General features: G+C 36.3%; 2 protein-coding genes across 2 annotated transcripts; one reads left to right on the plus strand and one right to left on the minus strand.

Moving 5' to 3' along the window:
* The first annotated feature begins 14,542 nt into the window (after window positions 1–14,542).
* Window positions 14,543–16,724, plus strand: LOC132902106 (putative nuclease HARBI1). Its single transcript, XM_060945936.1, has 6 exons — window positions 14,543–14,779; window positions 14,883–15,079; window positions 15,160–15,292; window positions 15,649–15,790; window positions 15,923–16,070; window positions 16,436–16,724. The coding sequence occupies exons 1-6, from the start codon at window positions 14,543–14,545 to the stop codon at window positions 16,722–16,724; spliced, it is 1,146 nt and encodes a 381-aa protein (XP_060801919.1).
* On the minus strand, window positions 15,821–19,900 carry LOC132902111 (nuclear apoptosis-inducing factor 1-like). Its single transcript, XM_060945950.1, has 7 exons — window positions 19,534–19,900; window positions 19,216–19,419; window positions 18,912–19,091; window positions 18,686–18,744; window positions 17,686–17,897; window positions 17,217–17,476; window positions 15,821–16,934 (listed from the first exon to the last, which is right to left on the minus strand). The coding sequence occupies exons 2-7, from the start codon at window positions 19,411–19,413 to the stop codon at window positions 16,917–16,919; spliced, it is 927 nt and encodes a 308-aa protein (XP_060801933.1). The 5' UTR covers window positions 19,414–19,419; window positions 19,534–19,900; the 3' UTR covers window positions 15,821–16,916.
* Between the last annotated feature and the right edge of the window lie 1,353 nt (window positions 19,901–21,253).

Genomic DNA, 21,253 nt, shown 5'->3' on the forward strand with positions numbered 1-21,253 from the left:
AAGAGTGAACTGTAAAAGAAATAATAACATAAATATGTATAATAGATTGTAAGCGTAATAATGATTCAAATTAGTGTATAGTCGTGACTCATCCAGTAACTAAATATGCAGGTTTCCTTCCAATATTTCTCGTACAGTAAAAACAATGGTTAGCAATTAAATTAATTTACGTAACACAAGAACGTATCAAATATCACCCGGGTAGGTTTCAAACCTGTTCATGGCGGTTTTTTTAAAGTACACACAACTGCGGTATCTATCTGAATTATATCAATATCAGCACCTGTGTTCCAAAGGTATTACCTCCATGCAATTAAAGTAGTTACCAACTTGAATAATTTAGGAGCCCGGGACATTCGTAATCTACTTACTTAATTTGTTGGAAATGGACTCCGCTTGAAGCTTTTATGTTTAGTTCATTCGAATCAAAGGCTTTGGTGCTGATGAGGTGAAAGCATTTGTGTGAAATGGCAATTTTTCTGTTATAATATAATTATATATATATATTAGAGAATGTTTTTTTATCTGTCATTTATAGCACAAATTTATATGATTAGTATGGACTAGAATTCGCCCATCTGATTATCGGTTCTTGTCTAAATTTCGGGCAATCTTTTTATAATGCATCCTTAGTCTTCAGATCACATTAAGAATCTCAATTCCATCATAAAGACATCCAACTTAACGTAGACGTAGGGTACGTAGGGTAGACGGAGCAAAGCTTAATGTTAGAATTGAGATTCAACTAGTGACAGGTTGCTGGCCCATCGCCTAAAAAAGAATCCCAAGTTTGTAAGCCTATCCCTTAGTCGCTTTTTACGACATCCATGGGAAAGAGATGGAGTGGTCCTATTCTTTTTTTTATTGGTGCCGGGAACCACACGGCATAATTTCAATTTGGTTGACTATAATATCATAAATGAAGCCACACCTTATACCGCCTGTTGCCTAGCCCCGTGGAAACTGACAAACGACACGATAGCGACGTTGCAACCGACTAAATGGACCGTTAAAACTGCTTGTTGCATGCCGCAGACGGAGATTAGGTTTATGAGGTGCTCGTTATCTTGAAACGCATGTTACACGAGATCATAATGCTTGGAATAAAGTTACTTACTTGTTTTTTTAACCGCGTTTTAGGTGGGTTCTTTTTCATGTTGCAGTCTGCGTGATTAATTTATTTAAGGTATTGTTAGATTAATTGTTTACAGTGAAAGTGTTAAATACTTATAAAAAGAGATCAGACATAGCGGCGATCACATGTTTTGATGAGTAATTATACATACATACATACATATAATCACGTCTATATCCCTTGCGGGGTAGACAGAGCCAAACAGTCTTGTAGAGAGTGATAGGCCACGTTCAGCTATTTGGCTTTAAGATAGAATTGAGATTCAAATATTCACAAGTTGCTAGCCCATTGACTAAAAGATGAATTCTAAGTTTATAAGCCTACCCCTTAGTCGCCTTTTACGACATCCATGGAAGGGAGATGGAGTGGTCCTATTCTTTTTCTATTGGTGCCGGGAACCACACGGCACTATTACGTGTTATTATAATGCAATTCAAAGGAGAATAACCCTTTTTTAATACAAATAATTTATGACAATAATTGCAATGAAAATAACAATTTTGTTTTACCTTTCCAGATGATTTATGTATATTGAAACAGGCAGAGTTCTTATATTCTTATATTAATTATCTGATCCGAAAGAATTATAACTTGTTAATGGCTATAAATAAATAATTGAAAACATATCATTTAAAAAAGTATGTTTTTGTATTTTAACACAACGAAAACATAATATAATTAGGGAACTGATTAATCGAATTCTGGACGATGAATGATGCATATATGTATAGCTATACAATGTCGTTCCCTAGTACATAAATTGTCTATAACGCCAAGTAGGATACGGGTATCTTACCTCGATCAATCAGTTTGAAGTTTCGGGTCTTACTGATCTAGTTTGACGTTTGAACAAATAAGTGACTTGTGGTCTAAAACTTTGTCATGTTAATTTCATGAGAGTTTTCGATTCCAGTCAACAGTTCAATGAGAAATTGTCAACACTTTTTCAAGTATGTATGATAAAAAAATAAGATATATCTAATAAAAGGTGTGATTTATTTATGTAGTTATAATAATATATATCATACATATACATTGTGTGATTTATTTATGTATATATAATTATATATATCATACATGCTTTAATAATGGTAATAAAGTAAGGGTATAAGATAATTTAAGAGCAAATTATAAATTTACCTGTAATCATGTATCCAGTCTTTTAGAGACTGTTGGCTTTGTCTTGGTGGCTTGGAACGTGGCAAGTGGAAAGGTGTAGTCTCTGCCTACTCCTCCGGGAAAGAGGTGTAATTTACGTATGTATGTAAGCTCTTAGGCTAAGTACATAATCGCCTTTTGCTGCTATGTTTTTTATACATGATTGTGAATTTGCTGTAATTTATTGTCGTTAAGAAATAGTAATTGTATTGTATTGTATTGTATTGTATTGTATAATCGAAGTAAGCAATCCAACTAAGACACGAGTGCCTAAATCCATTAATAGTTATCCTAATCGAAATTACTTGGCATCTGTTTATCTTCGGCCATTATGTCTGTTAAGTAAACATTTGGAAGTGGGTATTAAAGCAGAAACTCAATTATATACTTACATGTATATAGGTACCTTTATATCCCTTGCGGGGTAGACAGAGCAAACAGTTTTGAAAAGACTGTAAGGCCACGTTCAGCTTTATGATGGAATTGAGATTCTAATATTGACAGGTTGCCAGCCCATCGTCAACAAAAGGAATCCCAAGTTTATAAGCTTATCATTTAGTTGAGTTTTACGACATCCATGAGAAAGTTATGGCACTAACTTATGTTTTATTTTTTATAACTTTATTATAACTCAAAAACAATCCAGGAAATAAATATAAATGCTATCAACATTAATTTATATAGGTACTAAATTTACAAATAATTATTACTCGTATTTTTAAAATTTTGCTTGGTACGATTGAACTCATAAACTTTTGACCTCCAGGAGTATAGGCTACTTTAGTTCCTGTATATTTTCACTAATTTCCAAGTACTGAGGAAACCTGAGAAAACGCGGCTCTGACGATGTTGTGTTGGAGGTTGTATGCATGCTCCAATCCTTGTAATCTTTGCTTGCGCGATTTAGATTTTACGCCGTTTTTGACTGATAGCGTCTCGTGATTGGTTGTTGTGTCTTGTGGCATAGAGACTGATGTCGCCACTGTATCATTATAATCTATTAATATCATATCTAGCTAGATATGATATCAATCGATTTTTATTATCTAGCTAGATATGATATTAATCGATTTTTATTATCTAGCTAGATATGATATTAATCGATTTTATATATTTATCTAGCTAGATATGATATTAATCGATTATAATGATACTGTGGAGAGTTTATTAGCTAATAAAAACCTAACATCGTAATAACGAGATAGAGTATACATTTCCTGCTATTCGAGACAGATTCAAAATCGATATTACTTCACGACGCAATGTTTACAAGTCGTATAGGCATAATGCTGCAGGCGGTGCCCTAATAGCCTATAAGAGGTAGGCCTCCAGATTGAAGTGTTTATTATGATGCCAGATTGCCACAGTGAAGATTTTTCCTTATGTATCCAATGGTAGGACCAAACTGCGGATAGAAAGAGACACTAGATTTTTCTTTTCATTTCCTATTTGAAAACAAATAGAATGCAATTCGATTGGATGATGTTAGGAGTACCCGTAATTGTCTAATGTGCATGAAAAGAATAATATGTGTGGGGGAAGCGGGAGAGGTATGTGAGGATCGTAGACGGTCGCTCGTGTTAATTGGACATCCATAGTCTCTGCCTACCCCAATGGAAGACAGGTGTGATGTTTGTAGAAGTTTAAATAAAATATATATGTATTAACTAGAATATATTTAATAAGTATAAATATGTACATATATAATATTACACATCCAGAAGATAGTAGTGGTATACTTACCATTTACCACAAGCGATCGTCTTTATATTATTAAGTCAAACTATCACTATCTGAAATTCAATTCTATATTTTAAAACCATAAATCTTTACTAATATTATAAAGCTGAAGAGTTTGTTTGTTTGTTTAAACGCATTAATCTCAGGAACAACTGGTTCGAATTGAAAAATTCTTTTTACGTTGAATAGACCATTTATCAAAGAAGGCTTTAGGCTGAAATATCACGCTGCAACTATAAGGAACAAAAAAATAATGGAAAATGTGAAAAAAAAAAACGGGGAAAGTTATTTATCCTTGAGGGCTTCAATATAACTATTCCACCCAGATGAAGTTGCGGGTACAGCTAGCTATAAATTATATCAAATAAATATATACAGGACAAATTTCACAGATTGAGTTAACCTCGAAGTGAGTTTGAGATATACCTACTCACCGATACTACATATTTTCTACTCGTAAAACATAAACTCAGGCCAATTATAAAAAGTATGTTTCTCATCATGCCCTGTTCGGTATTTGAACCCGGGACCTAGTATGTCACAAGAAAAGTAAAGCTTGTTTCGTTGTTAAAAATCATTATTTTAAACAGAATTCAAGAACCAATGGGCAAGCAACCTGTCACTATTTGAATCTCAATTCTATCCTTAAGCCTTACAGCTGAACTTGGCCTGTCAGCCTTTCAAAACTGCTGGCTCTCTCTACCCCGCAAGGGATATAGACGTGATTATATGAATGAATGAATGAATTGAAGAACCAAAGAGATCAAACCTTTCAACGCTGTTTTATGTGTACGTCATTACTGGTTCACTCGTGTCATACATTTTACTATTTATAAAATGTGTTCCACGGAAATTATGCGGACTGAAAAAATGGAAGTCTTTTATGAAGACGTCTACCTACACGAACTCATTATTGTCGTAAAAGATATTTCTATTAGGAAAGGTAATGTTTAGCACACATGCTTGTTCATATAACGTTATACGGTATTTTTCCGTTTTATTTTGTTATATTGTTATTTTTATTAGCAACTTCATAAAATTCTAGACAAATATTGTTGTTCATTTTGTTCTTAACATGTTTTTAATTTTTCTTTTTTGTTTGCTTTTTAGTTTGTTTTATGGTTACGAGTATATATAAAATACGGTCAGCTTCTTAAATTGTATTTTATGTCGTAAAGTGCGACTAAGGGATAGGGTTATAAACTTGGGATTCGTCTTGTTGGCGACGGGTTAGCGACCTGTCACTGTTTCAATCTCAATTCCATCATAAAGCCATACAGCTGAACGTAGCCTTTCAGTCTTTACATTATTACTTGGCTCTGTCTACCCCGCAAGAGATATAGACTACAGGTGTACAGGAAATGTGTAACCAAATAACAATATAGTAACCCATGATTAATAATACATTTTATAAAAAGACTGATTAAAAATCTAAGGAAATCTGTTTAGTTGTTTTTTGCGTGAAAGAGTACCAAACATACAGACATCCACACATCCATAATGGATTCCACCCAACAACTCTCGCGATAATTTTCTTATCAAGGAATTCCCATCATGCCTCAATCCTATCTTGGAGACGCCTCCTCTACTAACGATCGCCTTAATGACAGGATAACGACAAATAATCCTCCCTCTGGTAATATCTCATAAATTATTCATTAAACAATTAATATCAGATCCCAGTAAAGAGTGGAACAGGTGCGAGGGAACAGCTGGAAATTTCATTAAGAAAGTTATCGCCGATAATACTTATAATGACTCGGAGTAAGAAAATCGTGTTACAAACATTCTTAGAAAATTATAACGTTTTCAGGTGATTTTGTTTACGCGTATTTTTCTGTGTGGTTCCCGATACCAAAGTATAGGATCACTTCATGCTTTTCCCATGCATGTCGTAAAAGTCGTCTAAGGAATAGGCTTACAAACTTGATATTCTTCTTTTAGGTGACGGGCTAGCAACCTGTCAATATTTGAATTTCGCCTCTAGTCGCCTTTTACGACATCTATGGGAACGAGATGGAGTGGTCCTATTCTTTTTTTATTGGTGCCAGGAACTACACGGCCTTTGTCTACCTCACGAGGAATATAGACGTGATTATATGTATGCATGTTATTTTTGTGATACTTCAAAAAATTTTCACTCGAACATTTTCACAACTGTACTTCACCAATGCTTGCTATAAAATAAATGTAAGAACAGAGTTATTTTATGCTATTTAAAACGCCTAGTAAAGTTTATCGGCTGGTAGTTTTGGCAATGTATAATACCTAGACCGATTTAGATGATGTTTGTCATAGAGACAGAAAAAACCTTAAATAGAGTATTTTTCATGAAAATTCCACGCGAGCGTATCCCCGCGCAAAAGCTTATCATTCATAATTATATCCAAAGCGACATAACCCTAAAGTGTAGAGCTATATCACTTACGTTATATGATATCCCGCGACCTCCATTAAACTGTGAACCGCATCATTTACCTTTGTTTTTACACTGGCAGACAAAAAACTGGCGTCATATTGCGCTAATTCGAGTTTTGGCTCATAACGCCGCGATAAATTGGTCGGGAGTGTACAACTGTGATTTGTTTCTCTGCCAGGTTTATATGATTACTTCGTATTAATAATGAGAACCAATGTTTGTTTCGAATTTTTGTTTTACTTTTGATTTTAAACTTGGAATTCTTCTTGACTGCCCGAGTGCCGTGTGGTTCCAGGCACCATTAAAAAAATTAGAATAGGACCACTCAATCTCTTTCCCGTGGATGTCGTAAAAGGCCACTGAGGGATATGCTTAAAAACTTGGGATTCTTCTTTTAGGCGAAAGGCTAGCAACCTGTCACTATTTGAATCTCAATTCTATCATTCTATCTTTAAGCCAAATAGCTGAAGGTGGCGATTTAGTCTTTTCAAGACCGTTGGCTCTGTCTATCCCGCAAGGGATATAGACGTGATCATATGTATGTATTTATGTATAGTTTTCGTGGGATTTCCGAAAAATCTATAGTCGTTTGTAAGTAGCGCTTAATACGCGCGGGCAAAGCTGTGTAAAACACTATTATATCATACGCAAGCACTAATTCCAAAACAGTCCAGTACACACGTATCAAATTCAGATAGCATGTCAGGCTGTCTAGTTCGTAAACGAATACTGTTATTTTAATTCGAATTCGCGCATATTATCATAAATTTAAATCATCTGCTGCGTTGAGTGCCATTCGCTGTGATAATCACTGGCGTACACTCGCAAATAAATATTGCGATTTGATTTATGGTTTTAAATCAATGATTAAATTATTACGGGATATGCTTACAAACTTGAGATTCTTTTTTTAGCCTTAAAGCCAAATAGCTGAACGTGGCCCAACAGTCCGCTCAGGACTGTTGGCTCTGTCTACCCCGCAAGGGACATAGACGTGATTATATGTATGTATGATTAAATTTCAATGACATGATTTGCGTAAACCCTAAGTCCCGTTAACTTCCCTCTTGGCGAGGATTCCTGGAAATTTTATCTTAGCTAGACTACTTATAGGAACACACATGCAAAATTTTAATCTTTGGACTCTAGATCTAGCAATTTAGTCTGAGCGTTTATATTCAGCCAATCAGTCAGTCAATGTCCTCTTTTCTGTAAAATTATGTTTGTGTATGTGATTCATACAACTAAGGGATTTTCAAGGTAAGAGTGAATATTATTTGAGCTTACATGCAACATCTTAGGCCTCATTTTGCTTACCACCAGGCAGATTGAAGTCAATAACACTCAAATCTATGTATTACATTAAAAATAATCAGTATCATTAAGTAACCTAACATAAAACTTATCAACGCTGCAAGATATTTAAGGATTAAAACTAATGTTTCCATTAGCATAAATAAATTGAATAGAAAAGAATATCGAATTCGTCGTACAAGCACATTCAAAAGAACTATTTTCAGTTGTAAATCCTGTTAGTGTATAAGCGACACTGGAAACGTGCAAAAAGACATCGACTTTGTTATATTCATAACTCGTGCTTCGTTGGAAAACGTATGTAAAAAGTACCTATTTCGTTTTGCCAAAACGGAATATTCCCATTTGTGCCAGTGGATTATTAATACGAGTATTATTACTGGTATTTATTGGAGATACATAAATTGTTATAATTGAACAAATGAGAGGATAAGGACATTACTTGAAGTATGAACTAAATTAGGCTAAAACTATTGCTATAACTTAAACTTGAATGAACCTCTTAGAAAATATAAAAATAGAAAACGTTTAATAAGTATAACATAATATAACTTTCGGCCGTGGTGAGTACGCAATGCACTCTAAAATCTATTAATAATTACATTAACACAAGCGAGCAAGCGATAAGCGAGCAAGCGAGAAAGTGAACAAGCGAATAAGTAAATAATTGACGCCCGCAGCTCCGCCCGTAAAAAAAATCCCGTTAATTCCCGTAAGTACTGGAAATCCTCTCTTAGTGTACCCCTAGACCACTTAAGGCACGTTTATGCCAAATTTCAAGTCCTTAGACCCAGCGGTTTGGGCTGTGCGTTGTTCGCCAGTCTCTTAGACTTAGTCAGAAAGAGTTATAATATTGATAAGTTGTATTATAAGGAAATCGAGAAATAAAATAAAAAAGGGGACTATTAACTCGAATCAATTGAGTCATGGCAATGAACGGTTGCTGAAATAAATATGAAAAAATGCCGCCGACACGGAAATACTGCGCGTGACTCGTATTCCTGATTTGATTTTTACATGGACAGAGTATACTGAATATTGCGTGGGTTTTGTACAAAATAATCCGTTTTTTTTAAATTGATCGTTAAAGCTAAATGTACATACATACATACATAAAATCACGTCTATAACCTTACGAGGTTGACAGAGCTAACAGTCTTGAAAAGATTGGTAGGCCAAGTTCAGCTGTTTGGCTCGACGATAGAATTGAGATTAAAATAATCTGTCCCTATTATGTTGCTAGACCATCGCCTAGAAGAATCTCTAGTTCTCAAAAAAACTAAACTTAACGTATTAAAACTAAATTAAAAAATCTATTGACCAAAATTTCCCCGTGGATTGTACTCGGTTCAAAGGTATCCGTACCACAATGGCGGGATTTCCCCTTTAACATTAGTCCTATCATTTGAACAAGCTACCCTGAGTTGTAGCCAAAATCTCCAATACTCATCATACCTGTAGTTTGGTTATTATAATTTGTCTTGGTTGCGTTCTCACCCATCTGGAGAAGAGTCCAAGGTGTGCCTAAGACCCTGCCCCGTATGACGTCGTTTCAACTGCGCGAAAAACTGTCGCCGTTTCATTTCTTATTATGATGTGAAACGGGACAGCTATATAGTTTACCGCGTGAACAAGACAGCGTCGCGCGTGCTTTGCTAGATGGTTGGATTGGATAAGTCAGATTTATATTAAAAAGACGATTTTCCACCGACCCGTTCGTCCGTCCCGCATTTGTAATAAGACCATAACCATCTGTGTCTCGTGGATGCCGGTAAAAAGGCGTCTAAGGAAATAGGCAAATTCCAACATTAAATATTATCGGGATTAACACCTGGAGAAAGAAGAAGAAGAAAACCTAACCGAGATAATGATTTTTGTCTTTGTAAGTATTTATTATCTATACTAATATTATAAAGCTGAAGAGTTTGTTTGTTTGTTTGAAGGCGCTAATTCCAGGAACTGCTGGTTCGAATTAAAAAATTATAATTGTGTTGAATAGACCATTTATCAAGGAAGGCTTAAGGCTATATAACATCACGCTGCAACTATAAGGAGCGAAGAAATAATGGAAAATGTGAAAAAAAAACGGGGAAAATTATTCATCCTTGAAAGCTTCAATAACTATTCCACGCGGACGAAGTTGCGGGCACAGTCCTACTTAAATTTAGTTGGAAAACAGTTAGAAGTACTTACCCAAATTTAGCGCTAAAAAACCGTCCCATTTTTGTATCAAATCTATAACATCGTGCTCTGAAACCAGAATCTCAATGTACCTATATAATAATAATAATAAAATACGTTTATTTTCCTCTTTACAAAGGTGAGCCTTAAGATTATTTTATAACTAGGTTTTATACATTTTTATATATATATATACATGGTAATGTGGACTTTTTACCGGAATCTTCACTTTGGCTACCAGTTGAAATGCAAATCCGCCGAGTTCACTACTTTGTGAAGTTATAACTAGATTTTGAAGTAGTCCCCGTGCTATGACTCAACTTTTCTGGTTGTAAAATCAGTTTGTGGTATGTAGTTGGACTATTTTAAATTGTTTGCCAGGCGGTGAATAAGGAAAAGATAGAGCAAAGATTTATCATACGCTATTCAACAATGTTAGTATGATGTTGTTATTTTTATTCAGATCTATGTGTTTTTATTTGAGTGATGAGATAAATTGGTATCACTCTGATTAAATTTCGAACTGCTTCTAATGTTTCCAAAGGTTTTTGTGCATTCTATAAACATATATGTCTTTCTATTAAATTTACTTTTATTACATTCATTGAAATGATTTGTTTGATCAATTAGAAATTTGTAATGAAACCTAAGGTTAATTTTAGCATTTCATTAATTCTTATTTCTATTGTATAAACAAGGGTAAATAGTTCTTAACCAAGACTTACCTAAAAAGGAGATAAATTAGTCATTGCTTTGTGCCATTTGAATAGATTGTGAAATTCCTATATAAGAGTAATGTCTCCGGAAAGTTGAAACTATACAAAAATATAAATGAACAGAAAAATAATAAAACTTTTAAAACGTAGAATGTTTGTCAGCTGGAGAGATAAAAACAGAACACTCAATCTAAATGAGTGGTGTTTGTTCACTTCATATGTTTAGTTTTCCAGTCACAGGCCGCAGGGGCCGGACATAAAATCAAATTAGAGCACTAATAAACCAAGGACACAAAATATTTAGAATGTAGAAGAATACCCTTCATTTTACGTTGAGCTTAAGTACTGTTCATTTTTTATTCAATATTGCAAACAAAAGCTTGAATTTGTTTTAATACCTTTTATTTTGTTTTATAACATTAATAATCTCTTTTCTATTACAATTATCAAAATAAATTTGTATAATTATTTATCAATCTTAAAAAATATTTTTATGTTCTTGTTCAAAAAAAAAATATTTTTAGTTATATTTTTATTTGTTAAAAAAAAATATTTCTGCTTTCTATCGAAATAGTAAATTGCAACCGTGTTGTGATTTTTATATATATATTTTTTTATTATGCGTTGATTTATCTGTAACTCTCTACAATTTATGCCGGGCAATCCGCTTTGCGCCAATTTAATGTGCGCTGCACTTTACTCTTTTTTTCGGCTCGCTTCTGGGTTTAGGGGCAGATTAATGAGGTGGTCAGTGTTATGGCTCATTTACAGTAAAATTCGAATGCAGAATGTAACGGTTTTTTGGACATGTTGCGACAAAACGTCCACTTTTGCAGATTTTTTTGTGTTCTATTTTTGTGTGATTTCGGATTGTGTTTTGAAGGTTATGTTTTAACAATGGCAGATAAATGCTATACTGTACTCGAAACCAAAGAAATAACGGGTCGTTGTCTAGTATAGTTGTAAAGCTCTCAAAAAAAAAACTGAATCGAGCAGCAAGATGAAAAAGCAAAGCTTTAATTGAATTGTTTCTTACTTTAAGTGTACATACATATAATCACGTCTAAATCCCTTGCGGGGCAGAAACTTATAGTATCGTTGGGTTAGTATCTTGTAACACAAGTCTCGAACTTACTTTGAGGCTAACTTAATCTGTGTAATCTGTTCCGAATATATTTTCAATATTAGCTGTCCCAGCAAACGTTGTTTTGCTATATATGTAAATAATTCTAAAGTAATTTCTAGTATAAAAAAAATGTTAAGGGTGGCCAACCCTTATTACTAAGGGGTATTAAATTCTCAAACCTACTCAATATGCTCACAAAATTTCATAAGAATCAAGCCGTTTCGGAGGAGTACGGGAACGAACATTGTGACACGAGAATTATATATATAAGATTAATTCTTTTATATACCCTATTGCTATGAAAACAATATCTCAGACCACTGGTGACTGACAGATGTTGTCAAAACCATCACTAACATTCCGCACTACTTCAAAAGACATTATATTTCGAATTCCACGTTCATTCTAATGCATGATATATATGTACTGTTATACCTCAATTGTGTTTGAAATCAAGTGAACAAGCAGGCTAAATGCGGTCGCTTAGTGGTCGATTTGAACCATACGAGGCCAGCGGAGGGTTAACTGAGAGGTATTACGCACTTGAAAGAATCTGGTGAATTATTGACGGGAAAATGGCGAAGTGATTCAATGTAATACATACATACATACATACATAAATATGGTCACGTCTATATCCCTTGCGAGGTAGACAGAGCCAACAGTCTTAAAAAGACTGAATGGCCACGTTCAGCTATTTGGCTTAATGATAGAATTGAGATTTAAATATTGACAGGTTGCTAGCCCATCGCATAAAAAAGAATGCCAAGTTGGTAAGCCTATCTCTTAGTCACCTTTTACGACATCCATGGGAAAGAGATGGAGTGGTCCTATTCTTTTTTGTATTGGTGCCGGGAACCACATGGCAATGTAATACTTTGGACTATATCTTTTATGTGTCGTGTAGTTTTATGGAATCAATAAATGCTTATTTAAAATTGTTTTTGTGTGATTTGGTGAAATTTAAATCTTTATTTTCCTCATTTATCTGTATATCAGTATTATCTTAGAATAGAACCTCTTCATGTCTTTCTCATGGATGTCGTAAAAGGCGACTAAGGGATAAGTTTATACGTCCAGTCGCTTTATATGACATCCAAATTAAAAATTACAAGAGCTTCCAAGTTTGTTGAAAACAAGTTCACAAATGAAAAATTAGTACCCCTAACAGAAAAACATCGCCTTAGCTCGATATGAAACATAAAACATAACATTTTCCCTAGTTACATGATTCGATTCCAAGAAAAATGTCTAAGGTCTTACTGCGATATTGTATTTTACTCATGTCTTTTCGAAACAAATAGCACAAAGTAGTTTCCTTGACAAATGAGTTCCTTAGGGAGCTAGGACGGCCTATGTGACTGGTTTCTATACTTTATACATATATATCATCACGTCTATATCCCTTGCGAGGTAGACAGAGCAACTATCTTGAAAAGTGTGAAAGGCCACGTTCAGCTGTTTGGCTTATTGATAGAATTGAGATTAATACTTTATCCTACTTCAAAAAAGGGGCAAAAATAATAGAACACACAAACATATACATATCATATACCACGTTTATATCCATTGCGGGGTAGACAGAACCAACAGTCTTGAAAAGACTAAAAACCATGTTTAGCTGTTGTTGGCTAAATGACAGGTTGCAAGCCCGTCGCATTTAAGAAGAATCACAAGTTATATGTAGCTTATCTCTTAGTCATCATTTACGACGAGATGGAGTGGTCCTTATCTACTGCAATTACTAACATTTACATATAATATTAGTTGAAATGGAATTCGCATAAAGAAGATATGAACAAAGAGATGTACGGTCGCGTTCATAATTGCAGTCATAGTTCGCAAAACTTTATAGCTTGCACCGCTGCTACCACTCACACATTCACACAAATAACACAATAAACAACAAGCGGTGAAACGTTGGGTAACGCGCCATCAAGAAGAGGGTAGTGTAAAAAGTCGACCGCGCAGCGACCGTCGTCCGCTAATAATCAACACAGCGACAGCCACACAGCGGAGATCCATGGTGGAACAGTACGAAAATAATGGCTTCATACCGACCAGAATATTTGCGGAACAGTTCGACACATTAGTGGTTACTGTTCGTCGAGTTTGCATCGTGAGGGACTACACCACAGACAGCCAGCAAGAAAGCCGTATTTATCCGAAATAAATAAGCAAAGACGTTTAGAATTTGCTGGGCAGTATTTGGATTTTGCCTGGAAAGAAGCGATATTTACGGACGAAAAGTTCGTTTATGTCATCACTACACGGTAGGCTTCATTTATGGCGAAGAAATGCAACTCGGTATGAAGAAAAAAATATTGTGCCAAATATGGAGTCTGGACACATATCTGTAAATATGTGGGGCTGGATGAGTGCTGCTGGACCTGGGGAACAGGGGGCCAATCGCGGTAAATTTAACGTATTAACCAAAACAAAACTACAACCAAATACGTTACGTTATGCATATTTCGTATCGCGCTAATTGTCGAACGGAAACGGTTCAACTTTGGTTTGGAAGATACGTTCATGGAACGTTTGACATTTGGTTCGACCGAAGAAATGGCATCGCGCTATTTTTTGACAGCGGTTTTATCCTAAACAAAACCTAGAACGTTTCGTTAGGCGCGCTTAACCGCTGTCAAACGAACGATTTTGAATTTTTTGGTTCAGAGTAACTTTTTCGACGCGGCAGTGGCACGTAGTGGTTGAAAGTACAAAATTATTTAATTAATTTTGTTACAAATAAAATGCTGGGAGTATATTTAGACGTGTTGGAAGCTTCCCACGAGGCCGATGTGGCTGAAGCGCGAGCATCCAGCCGTAGAGCTAATGCAGCTCTACGGCAAGAAATTTTAAATGTGTCGGAAGCACAATTCCGAAAGAGATATCGACTCTCTACAGACCAATATTCTAAATTGGTCACCGAAATAGAACCCTATATTTCCACCCCTTTACGGACAGATGGGCTCGATGTGGAGACAAAGGTAAGCACTACCAAATTTTCTGATTCATACCTTTGTTTAGTTCAAGGGTCAGATAGTTAATGGAATAGTATGGCACATTTATTATTATAATGATATGTTACAGATTTTAATAGCCTTGTCATTTTACGCGACTGGCTCGTACCAGACACCAGTGGGAGACAGCAAATTTCACCCTGCATCCCAAGCCAGCGTCAGCAAGGCCCTCGAGGAGGTGACAGTGGCACTAAATAGGCCTGAAATATTTCACAAATATGTGAAATTTCCATTAAGTCGCCATGAGAGGGAGAAAGTGAAAAGAAAGTGAGAAACTAATTTTTAGTCATCATTGCTTAATGGTTTAGTACTCAATGTTTTTATTTATACTTACCTACTTATTTTAGATTTTATAGATCTACAAGACTGCCCGGGGTTCTAGGCTGTGTGGATGGAACCCATGTGGCAATTGTGACACCCCACGAACACGAGGAGCGGTATTTTAACAGGAAGGGGTATCATTCTCTAAATGTTTTGATAGTAAGTACTTTCAATAAAGCATATGTACCTACCTAAGAAACAAATTAATGAAAACCGTAAAGATTATAGCTAACACGCTGTCTAATTTATAGGTATGAATAGATTGGTTAAGGAATTTTAACCAACCCGCTATAGAGGAACATAGAATGTACATATCACAACCCTTTAGTGCCCCACTGCAGGGGCATGGGTCTACTCTCATTATGAGAGTAGTGTACATTACATCTATAACAAGCTTCATAATATATATACTCTGGTGGAACAAGGAAAGAAAGACCTATTGCAAGTTCTAAAAATAAGTCCACTCAACCTTAGTCAGGTAGATGTCATTTCAATTAATTGTTTTAATTTTACAGTTATGTGACGCTGATCTGATGATCATGAGTGTAGACCCGAGTTACCCAGGGGCTACACATGATAGCAAAATTTGGGAAAACCACCCATTAAAAGGTTTAATGGAAAGATTATATGAGGAGGAAGAAGACATTTACTTTTTAGGTAAATAAATTAAATAATAATAACAATTAATTAAATTTACCTATTTTAATTGTGCACATACACAAAGCTATTAATAATAATTATACCTATACAACGTATTATTTACCTACAATATAAATTGTTATGTTGCAGGAGATTCTGGGTATCCTCTCAGGGCCACTCTGATGACACCCATTGAGAACGCCTTGCCAGGGTCTCCAGAAGCTCACTACACCAGTCTTCATGTGTCTGGACGCTGTTGTGTTGAGCGATGCATAGGAGTGTTAAAGGCTCGCTTTAGGTAGATAAAACCTACCTATCACCTCTAATATTGTTCTCTGAATAAGTATAAAACTTGGAATAATAATTCCTCGATAATAACTGAATAAATAGAATGCAATATTTTTTATTTTCATTTTGTACATAATACTAGAATATTTTTTTTGTGCCTAGGGTGGGCAGGGCACTAATGAACATAGGGCACGTCATGCATTAAGCTACTTATAGTGTCATTTAGGCCAATAACTTGCCACTTTAAACTTAGTTTAAAGGGTCACAGGTTCAACAAAATATTGGTTTGTGGTGGCAGGTTGTAAGTCATTTACAGTTCACAATAACCAGGGACGAGAATGTATTAAATTAAATAAAAATAACAAAAATTCGCAGATGTCTTCTGGCTGACCGCCGGCGTCATTACTCGCCGGAGAAAGCAGCGAGAATAACCAACGCCTGCTGCGTACTCCATAACATCGCCCACGCTGGCGGCATCGAGTACGAGCCACTGACCGAGGAGGAGGCACGCCGCGAGCGCCAGCTCACCGAGGGCGCGTCGCCCCGCGCCCCGCCCGCGCCGGAGGACCCGGCGTCGGTCGCGCGCGCCCTGCGTGCCGGTCGTGAGCGCCGTCATCGTCTAGTCAACCAGCTGTGGCGCCAAAGACATATTCTTCCACGCTAGTGATTTAGTGGTTTTTTTTAGTGGTTGCTGAGTATGTTTGGAATGTAAATTAAACAATTTTAAACCATAACGATATGTATTTTAATCTTAAAATAGAGTCGGACAGTTAGCGCACATGTGCGCCACAGCAGATTAGGGTGATGGCGCATATATGCGCCACAGCAGCTGAGTCAATGGTACTCCACCGTCTTACTAATCTTCAGATGATAGCTGAAAAAAAAAAGTCTACAATGGATGGCTTCTTTATCACCTTGCTTAACCATTACCATATGTTGTACTGTATTCTCATTCAGTACTGACACTGGACTAGTAATTAATTTTAAATTTGATTTCGCTGATTTCCGAATTCTAACTATATATCACTTACTAAGTGCAGCAACTACATCATTACATACATACATTTCGTACGGGGTGGGCAGCATTCTTTCATGCATTTAGCTATTAATGTGCTCAAATTAAGCTTAATGTCTTCAACTTGAAAAAAAAACCAACCGTTCTCATCCGCGTCCTGGCTAGGCCCATTAAATACTGGCGACATGCCGGCACCAGGCTGCTCACGGACTGCGCTACAAGCATATGGGCCTCAGCGCTTATTTTGGCTGCCTCAGCGCTTATTTTGGCTGCCTCAGCCTGCGCTTTGGCAGCTTCGGCTTGCAGGAGCGCAGTCTTGGCAAGCATACTATCCGTGCCGGCACGTAGCTCCTCAATACGCATCATTGTCCTTCGACTCTCATCCAGGGCACTTGATCTTGCTGTGGACAAAATAAGAAATGAGACATTAGTAAAATAAACAATTCAATGTGGCTATACAGTGGTTCGCCCAACTTAATATCTGTTATCTATCATGCAATGAAACTGATAGCGCAAAACGCTAGCGCCAAGATCAAAATTTGCCTTTAATCGTCTCCAACTACAAATGGGATGTAGGCAAGTTCTTGGTTCTATTTAGTTAGCTACTTACTCTGCGCTAAATTAACTCTAGAGTCCGCCCTAGCCCTCTGTCGCCGTCGCCGCGGCACTTCTGGCGGTGCTGGTGGCAGCTCAGGCGCAGGCTCTGGCGGCGGAGTCGACCGCACTGGCGACTGCATCCGCCGCCGGATTGGCGGAGGGGTCTCGAGGTCGGATGGCGCGCGCGATAAACGCGGAGGCGAAAGTACAACATTGACTTCATTTCTGTAATATTAATACTTAATCATATCTGGCAAATTATGCAATAATTTAAGTTCCAACCAAGCATGTAGCAGTCACAAGCGCTTTTCAATGCGGAAGGTGCGAGGCAGGCCTCCTACCCTACGCCTGCCTAGGTTTCAATGCAATCATTTGCCCTTTCAAACCACGAATCAACCAATATAAAAACATTTTTATTTACTAGAGTGCCTTCTTAAATATTGAAAGCGGAAGGTGCGAGGCAGGCCTCCTACCCTACGCCTGCCTAGGTTTCAATGCAATCATTTGCCCTTTCAAACCACGAATCAACCAATATAAAAACATTGTTATTTACTAGAGTGCCTTCTTAAATATTGAAAATTAAATTTGTATCATATCAGCACCTTTGCACATAGCTACAGTAAAAATGAATAACAGATATATATTTTTTTTTTTCGCATAAATAATAATCAGGGAAGGTGAGCAGACGGTAATGACCATAGGCCACTTCATGCATTGGTCGCTAGTGCTCTGCCCACCCTGTTAATGAATATGGCCAATGTATGTCAATAATTATAATATCTATCACTATAGGTAGAGTAGAGTTAAATGAAGAATGTCAATGCAAATGTAAAAAGCTGTAAGGGACAGCTATCCAGAAACTGAAACCGTGACTACTTGACGAAACTCCTAGAAAAGTATTTTATATTTGTATTTTATTTTAAAGTATTTTTTTTTTTTACATTGTGAGAAGTCAAAATTTCAAGGAACATCAGTTTCAATTCAGACTTTCAGTTTCTTAATAACTAACTCACCCAGACTGCTCCCCGTCCACCTCTTCAATCTCCAACTCGTCAGGTGGCACATGCTCAAGCTAAGCAAAACCAAAAAAAATTAACAAGCAAAAAAAAAATATGACCATGTGCTATGGTTAGTGCAGATAAGACATTATAATAAACAAAAATAAATATTTGTGTTTAAAGCAGAAGGTGTAAGGAATTATAGCACAAACAAACTCCTGTTAAAGTGAAATTGGCATACCTGAAGTGGGTTCAATGCAATATTGGGCATAGGACCAATATCACGCCCTATGATGTTGGCCACCCTCTCTTCTAGGGGTGTTAGCACTATTTGTGCATTGGGCCCCCCACCAGTGCCCTGTTGGGACACGTTTATCGTTGTTAATTTGTGTCGTACACGACATTTCATATCGTTCCATACCTGAAATCAGATTTGCATAATTGTAACTGGTTATGCATAGTACCATGGTATTATAAATATGTCTTTGACGGTATGTTTAGTTTGCCAACCTGCACTGATATCAATTAGAATAATAGGTACTCACTTTAACCCACTCCTTGGGAAGCCTAGCAGGTCCTTCTGCATTAAGGTTGGTAGAGCATTGCTCCCACAGCCTCTTTGATAATGCTCGCGCCTCCTTGCTCCGGAGTCTGCCAAGGGCTAAATCTATATTTTCCTCGGCAAACTCCAGCAGCAATTCCAATTGCCTAATTGTAGAAGTTCTGCGCCTTGTGGCATCCATTTTAGACTAAAAATATTGGTAAAAAATCACAATCAATGACTTTTCATAGCAAGCCCACAATAGGAACATAAAATACTTTATTTGCAACTAAATACAAGTGCAGAAATATATAATACTTACCCCGTTTCAAGTTGGTTTCAAGTTCAACTGCCGGCGCGAACGAACAATCATTGCAGAAGATAGGTTGTTTTTTTTTATTGACATTTGCACGTCACGTCATTGACATATTATCGTAAGAAATAGTGCTGCCAACATCGCTATTTCTATAATCAATCATCGATTACAAAAGTAACACATAGTATTTTGTAAATACTCATGAAAGCCCTAAACGTCTCACGTTCGTCTTTTCTGCGGAAACGTTTCGGTAACGTCAACGATTCAACTGCTAGCGCGATACCATTTTTGGTAACGTAAAAACTAAAACTAAACCGAAGCTAAACTAAAACCAAAAACGTTACGCTAAACGATTAAACCTTTGTAAAATACCGCGATTGCCCCCCAGGTGTAGATAGCAGGACGCGCTATAGCTGCTCATTATGTGCAAGTGCTGGAAGAAACCATGTTACCAACTGTGCGGTATATTTATCCGATTGATGATATGCCAACAATATCATTTGTGCCCTGTGCATCGAGTCCATATAGTGCGTGAAAGGTTCTGCCAGTTTATATTACAACTACTAATTACTTAGATAGTATTTAAGGACAGCTTCAATATCTTTTCTTTATGAAAACGAATAATTAAGCTGTAACCTTAATAACAGGAGATAAGTAGATGATACAATTAGTGTAATATGCTGTATGTATAGCTTTATATAATCATCAACATGTAAACAAAACTATAGGTAAACTGTTTCAATAAAATTTACTAATTTTAATTATTGAATGTTTTATTTTCTCCCTCTTGTTTAATATTTCTTGCTGATTTCCGTGTTTGAAGACAACTTTCCGTGTTTGTAATTCTTAGATATCAGTTAGTTAGTCAGTCAGTTACTTAGTTCAAATGGCACCTTGAAACATTAAAAATTGTCAGTAACACAATTTTTTTTTAATAGGAAAAAAAATTCCTTGAATAACTTCGAAATCCAAGTAACGCTAGTAACTAGAACAAGCGAGTGTGAGCAAGCGAGATTATCTAATATATCTTAGATCTCACTTGCTCACACAAGTAATAAAATTGCTACCCAATAACTTTCAAAGGAACCACTACCTACGTTAGGGTCGTGTGCAGATAAACTTTCAACCTTATTGAAATGTCATAAGTCTGGCAGTCGCAGGCTTCCATCTATAGGCAAATCTTATGCAAATAATGAGAGACGACGATATCTCGATCGACAATTATCGGGCCCAGTTCGGCCATCGTTGATTACCGTCTCTTTCTGTTTTGTTATGTTATATGTCATAGAATAATAAACTGTTTTTCTTAGTAATCATTGGTTTTAAAGACCGTATTCATTTGATGAAATATTTATTCTTTTTAAATATGCATGTGTGTGTGTATCTATTGGAACCACAGTGCACGCTATTTTAACCCGTAAGAATTTTAAAACTATGACTGCAGATATGAACGCGATCGTACAATGCCTTCCGCAATCTGATTCTAAGGAACATTTACTCAATTACATAATTGTAGGTGTATCTTTTCCCCAATTCCGAGTAAGAACTCAAAACACACAGCGCAGCTTACACAACTCTTCACTCAAACTCTCATGTTATTAATGTATTTAAGTATTTAAAACCTAACACTGACTTATTTTCTTAATGCTTTCTATGGCATTGTCGTTTTTGTGTTACAATTTGTAATTTTAACCTATAATAATAATTTTTCCTTATGCCGTGTGGT

This window comes from Amyelois transitella, chromosome 9 (genome assembly GCF_032362555.1).
Source record: "Amyelois transitella isolate CPQ chromosome 9, ilAmyTran1.1, whole genome shotgun sequence".
In the NCBI taxonomy this organism is placed as follows: domain Eukaryota; kingdom Metazoa; phylum Arthropoda; class Insecta; order Lepidoptera; family Pyralidae; genus Amyelois; species Amyelois transitella.

What these genes read in the sequence shown, in the direction of transcription:
- LOC132902106 (XM_060945936.1), top strand. Translation starts at nt 14,543, where the DNA reads ATGCTGGGAGTATATTTAGACGTGTTGGAAGCTTCCCACGAGGCCGAT. An exon ending in GGCTCGATGTGGAGACAAAG is followed by an intron (nt 14,780 to 14,882) that starts GTAAGCACTACC and finishes GATATGTTACAG; the next exon opens with ATTTTAATAGCCTTGTCATT. An exon ending in AGGGAGAAAGTGAAAAGAAA is followed by an intron (nt 15,080 to 15,159) that starts GTGAGAAACTAA and finishes TACTTATTTTAG; the next exon opens with ATTTTATAGATCTACAAGAC.
- LOC132902111 (XM_060945950.1), bottom strand. Translation starts at nt 19,413, where the DNA reads ATGGATGCCACAAGGCGCAGAACTTCTACAATTAGGCAATTGGAATTG. An exon ending in TTCCCAAGGAGTGGGTTAAA is followed by an intron (nt 19,092 to 19,215) that starts GTGAGTACCTAT and finishes ATCTGATTTCAG; the next exon opens with GTATGGAACGATATGAAATG. An exon ending in TTGCATTGAACCCACTTCAG is followed by an intron (nt 18,745 to 18,911) that starts GTATGCCAATTT and finishes GGTTTTGCTTAG; the next exon opens with CTTGAGCATGTGCCACCTGA.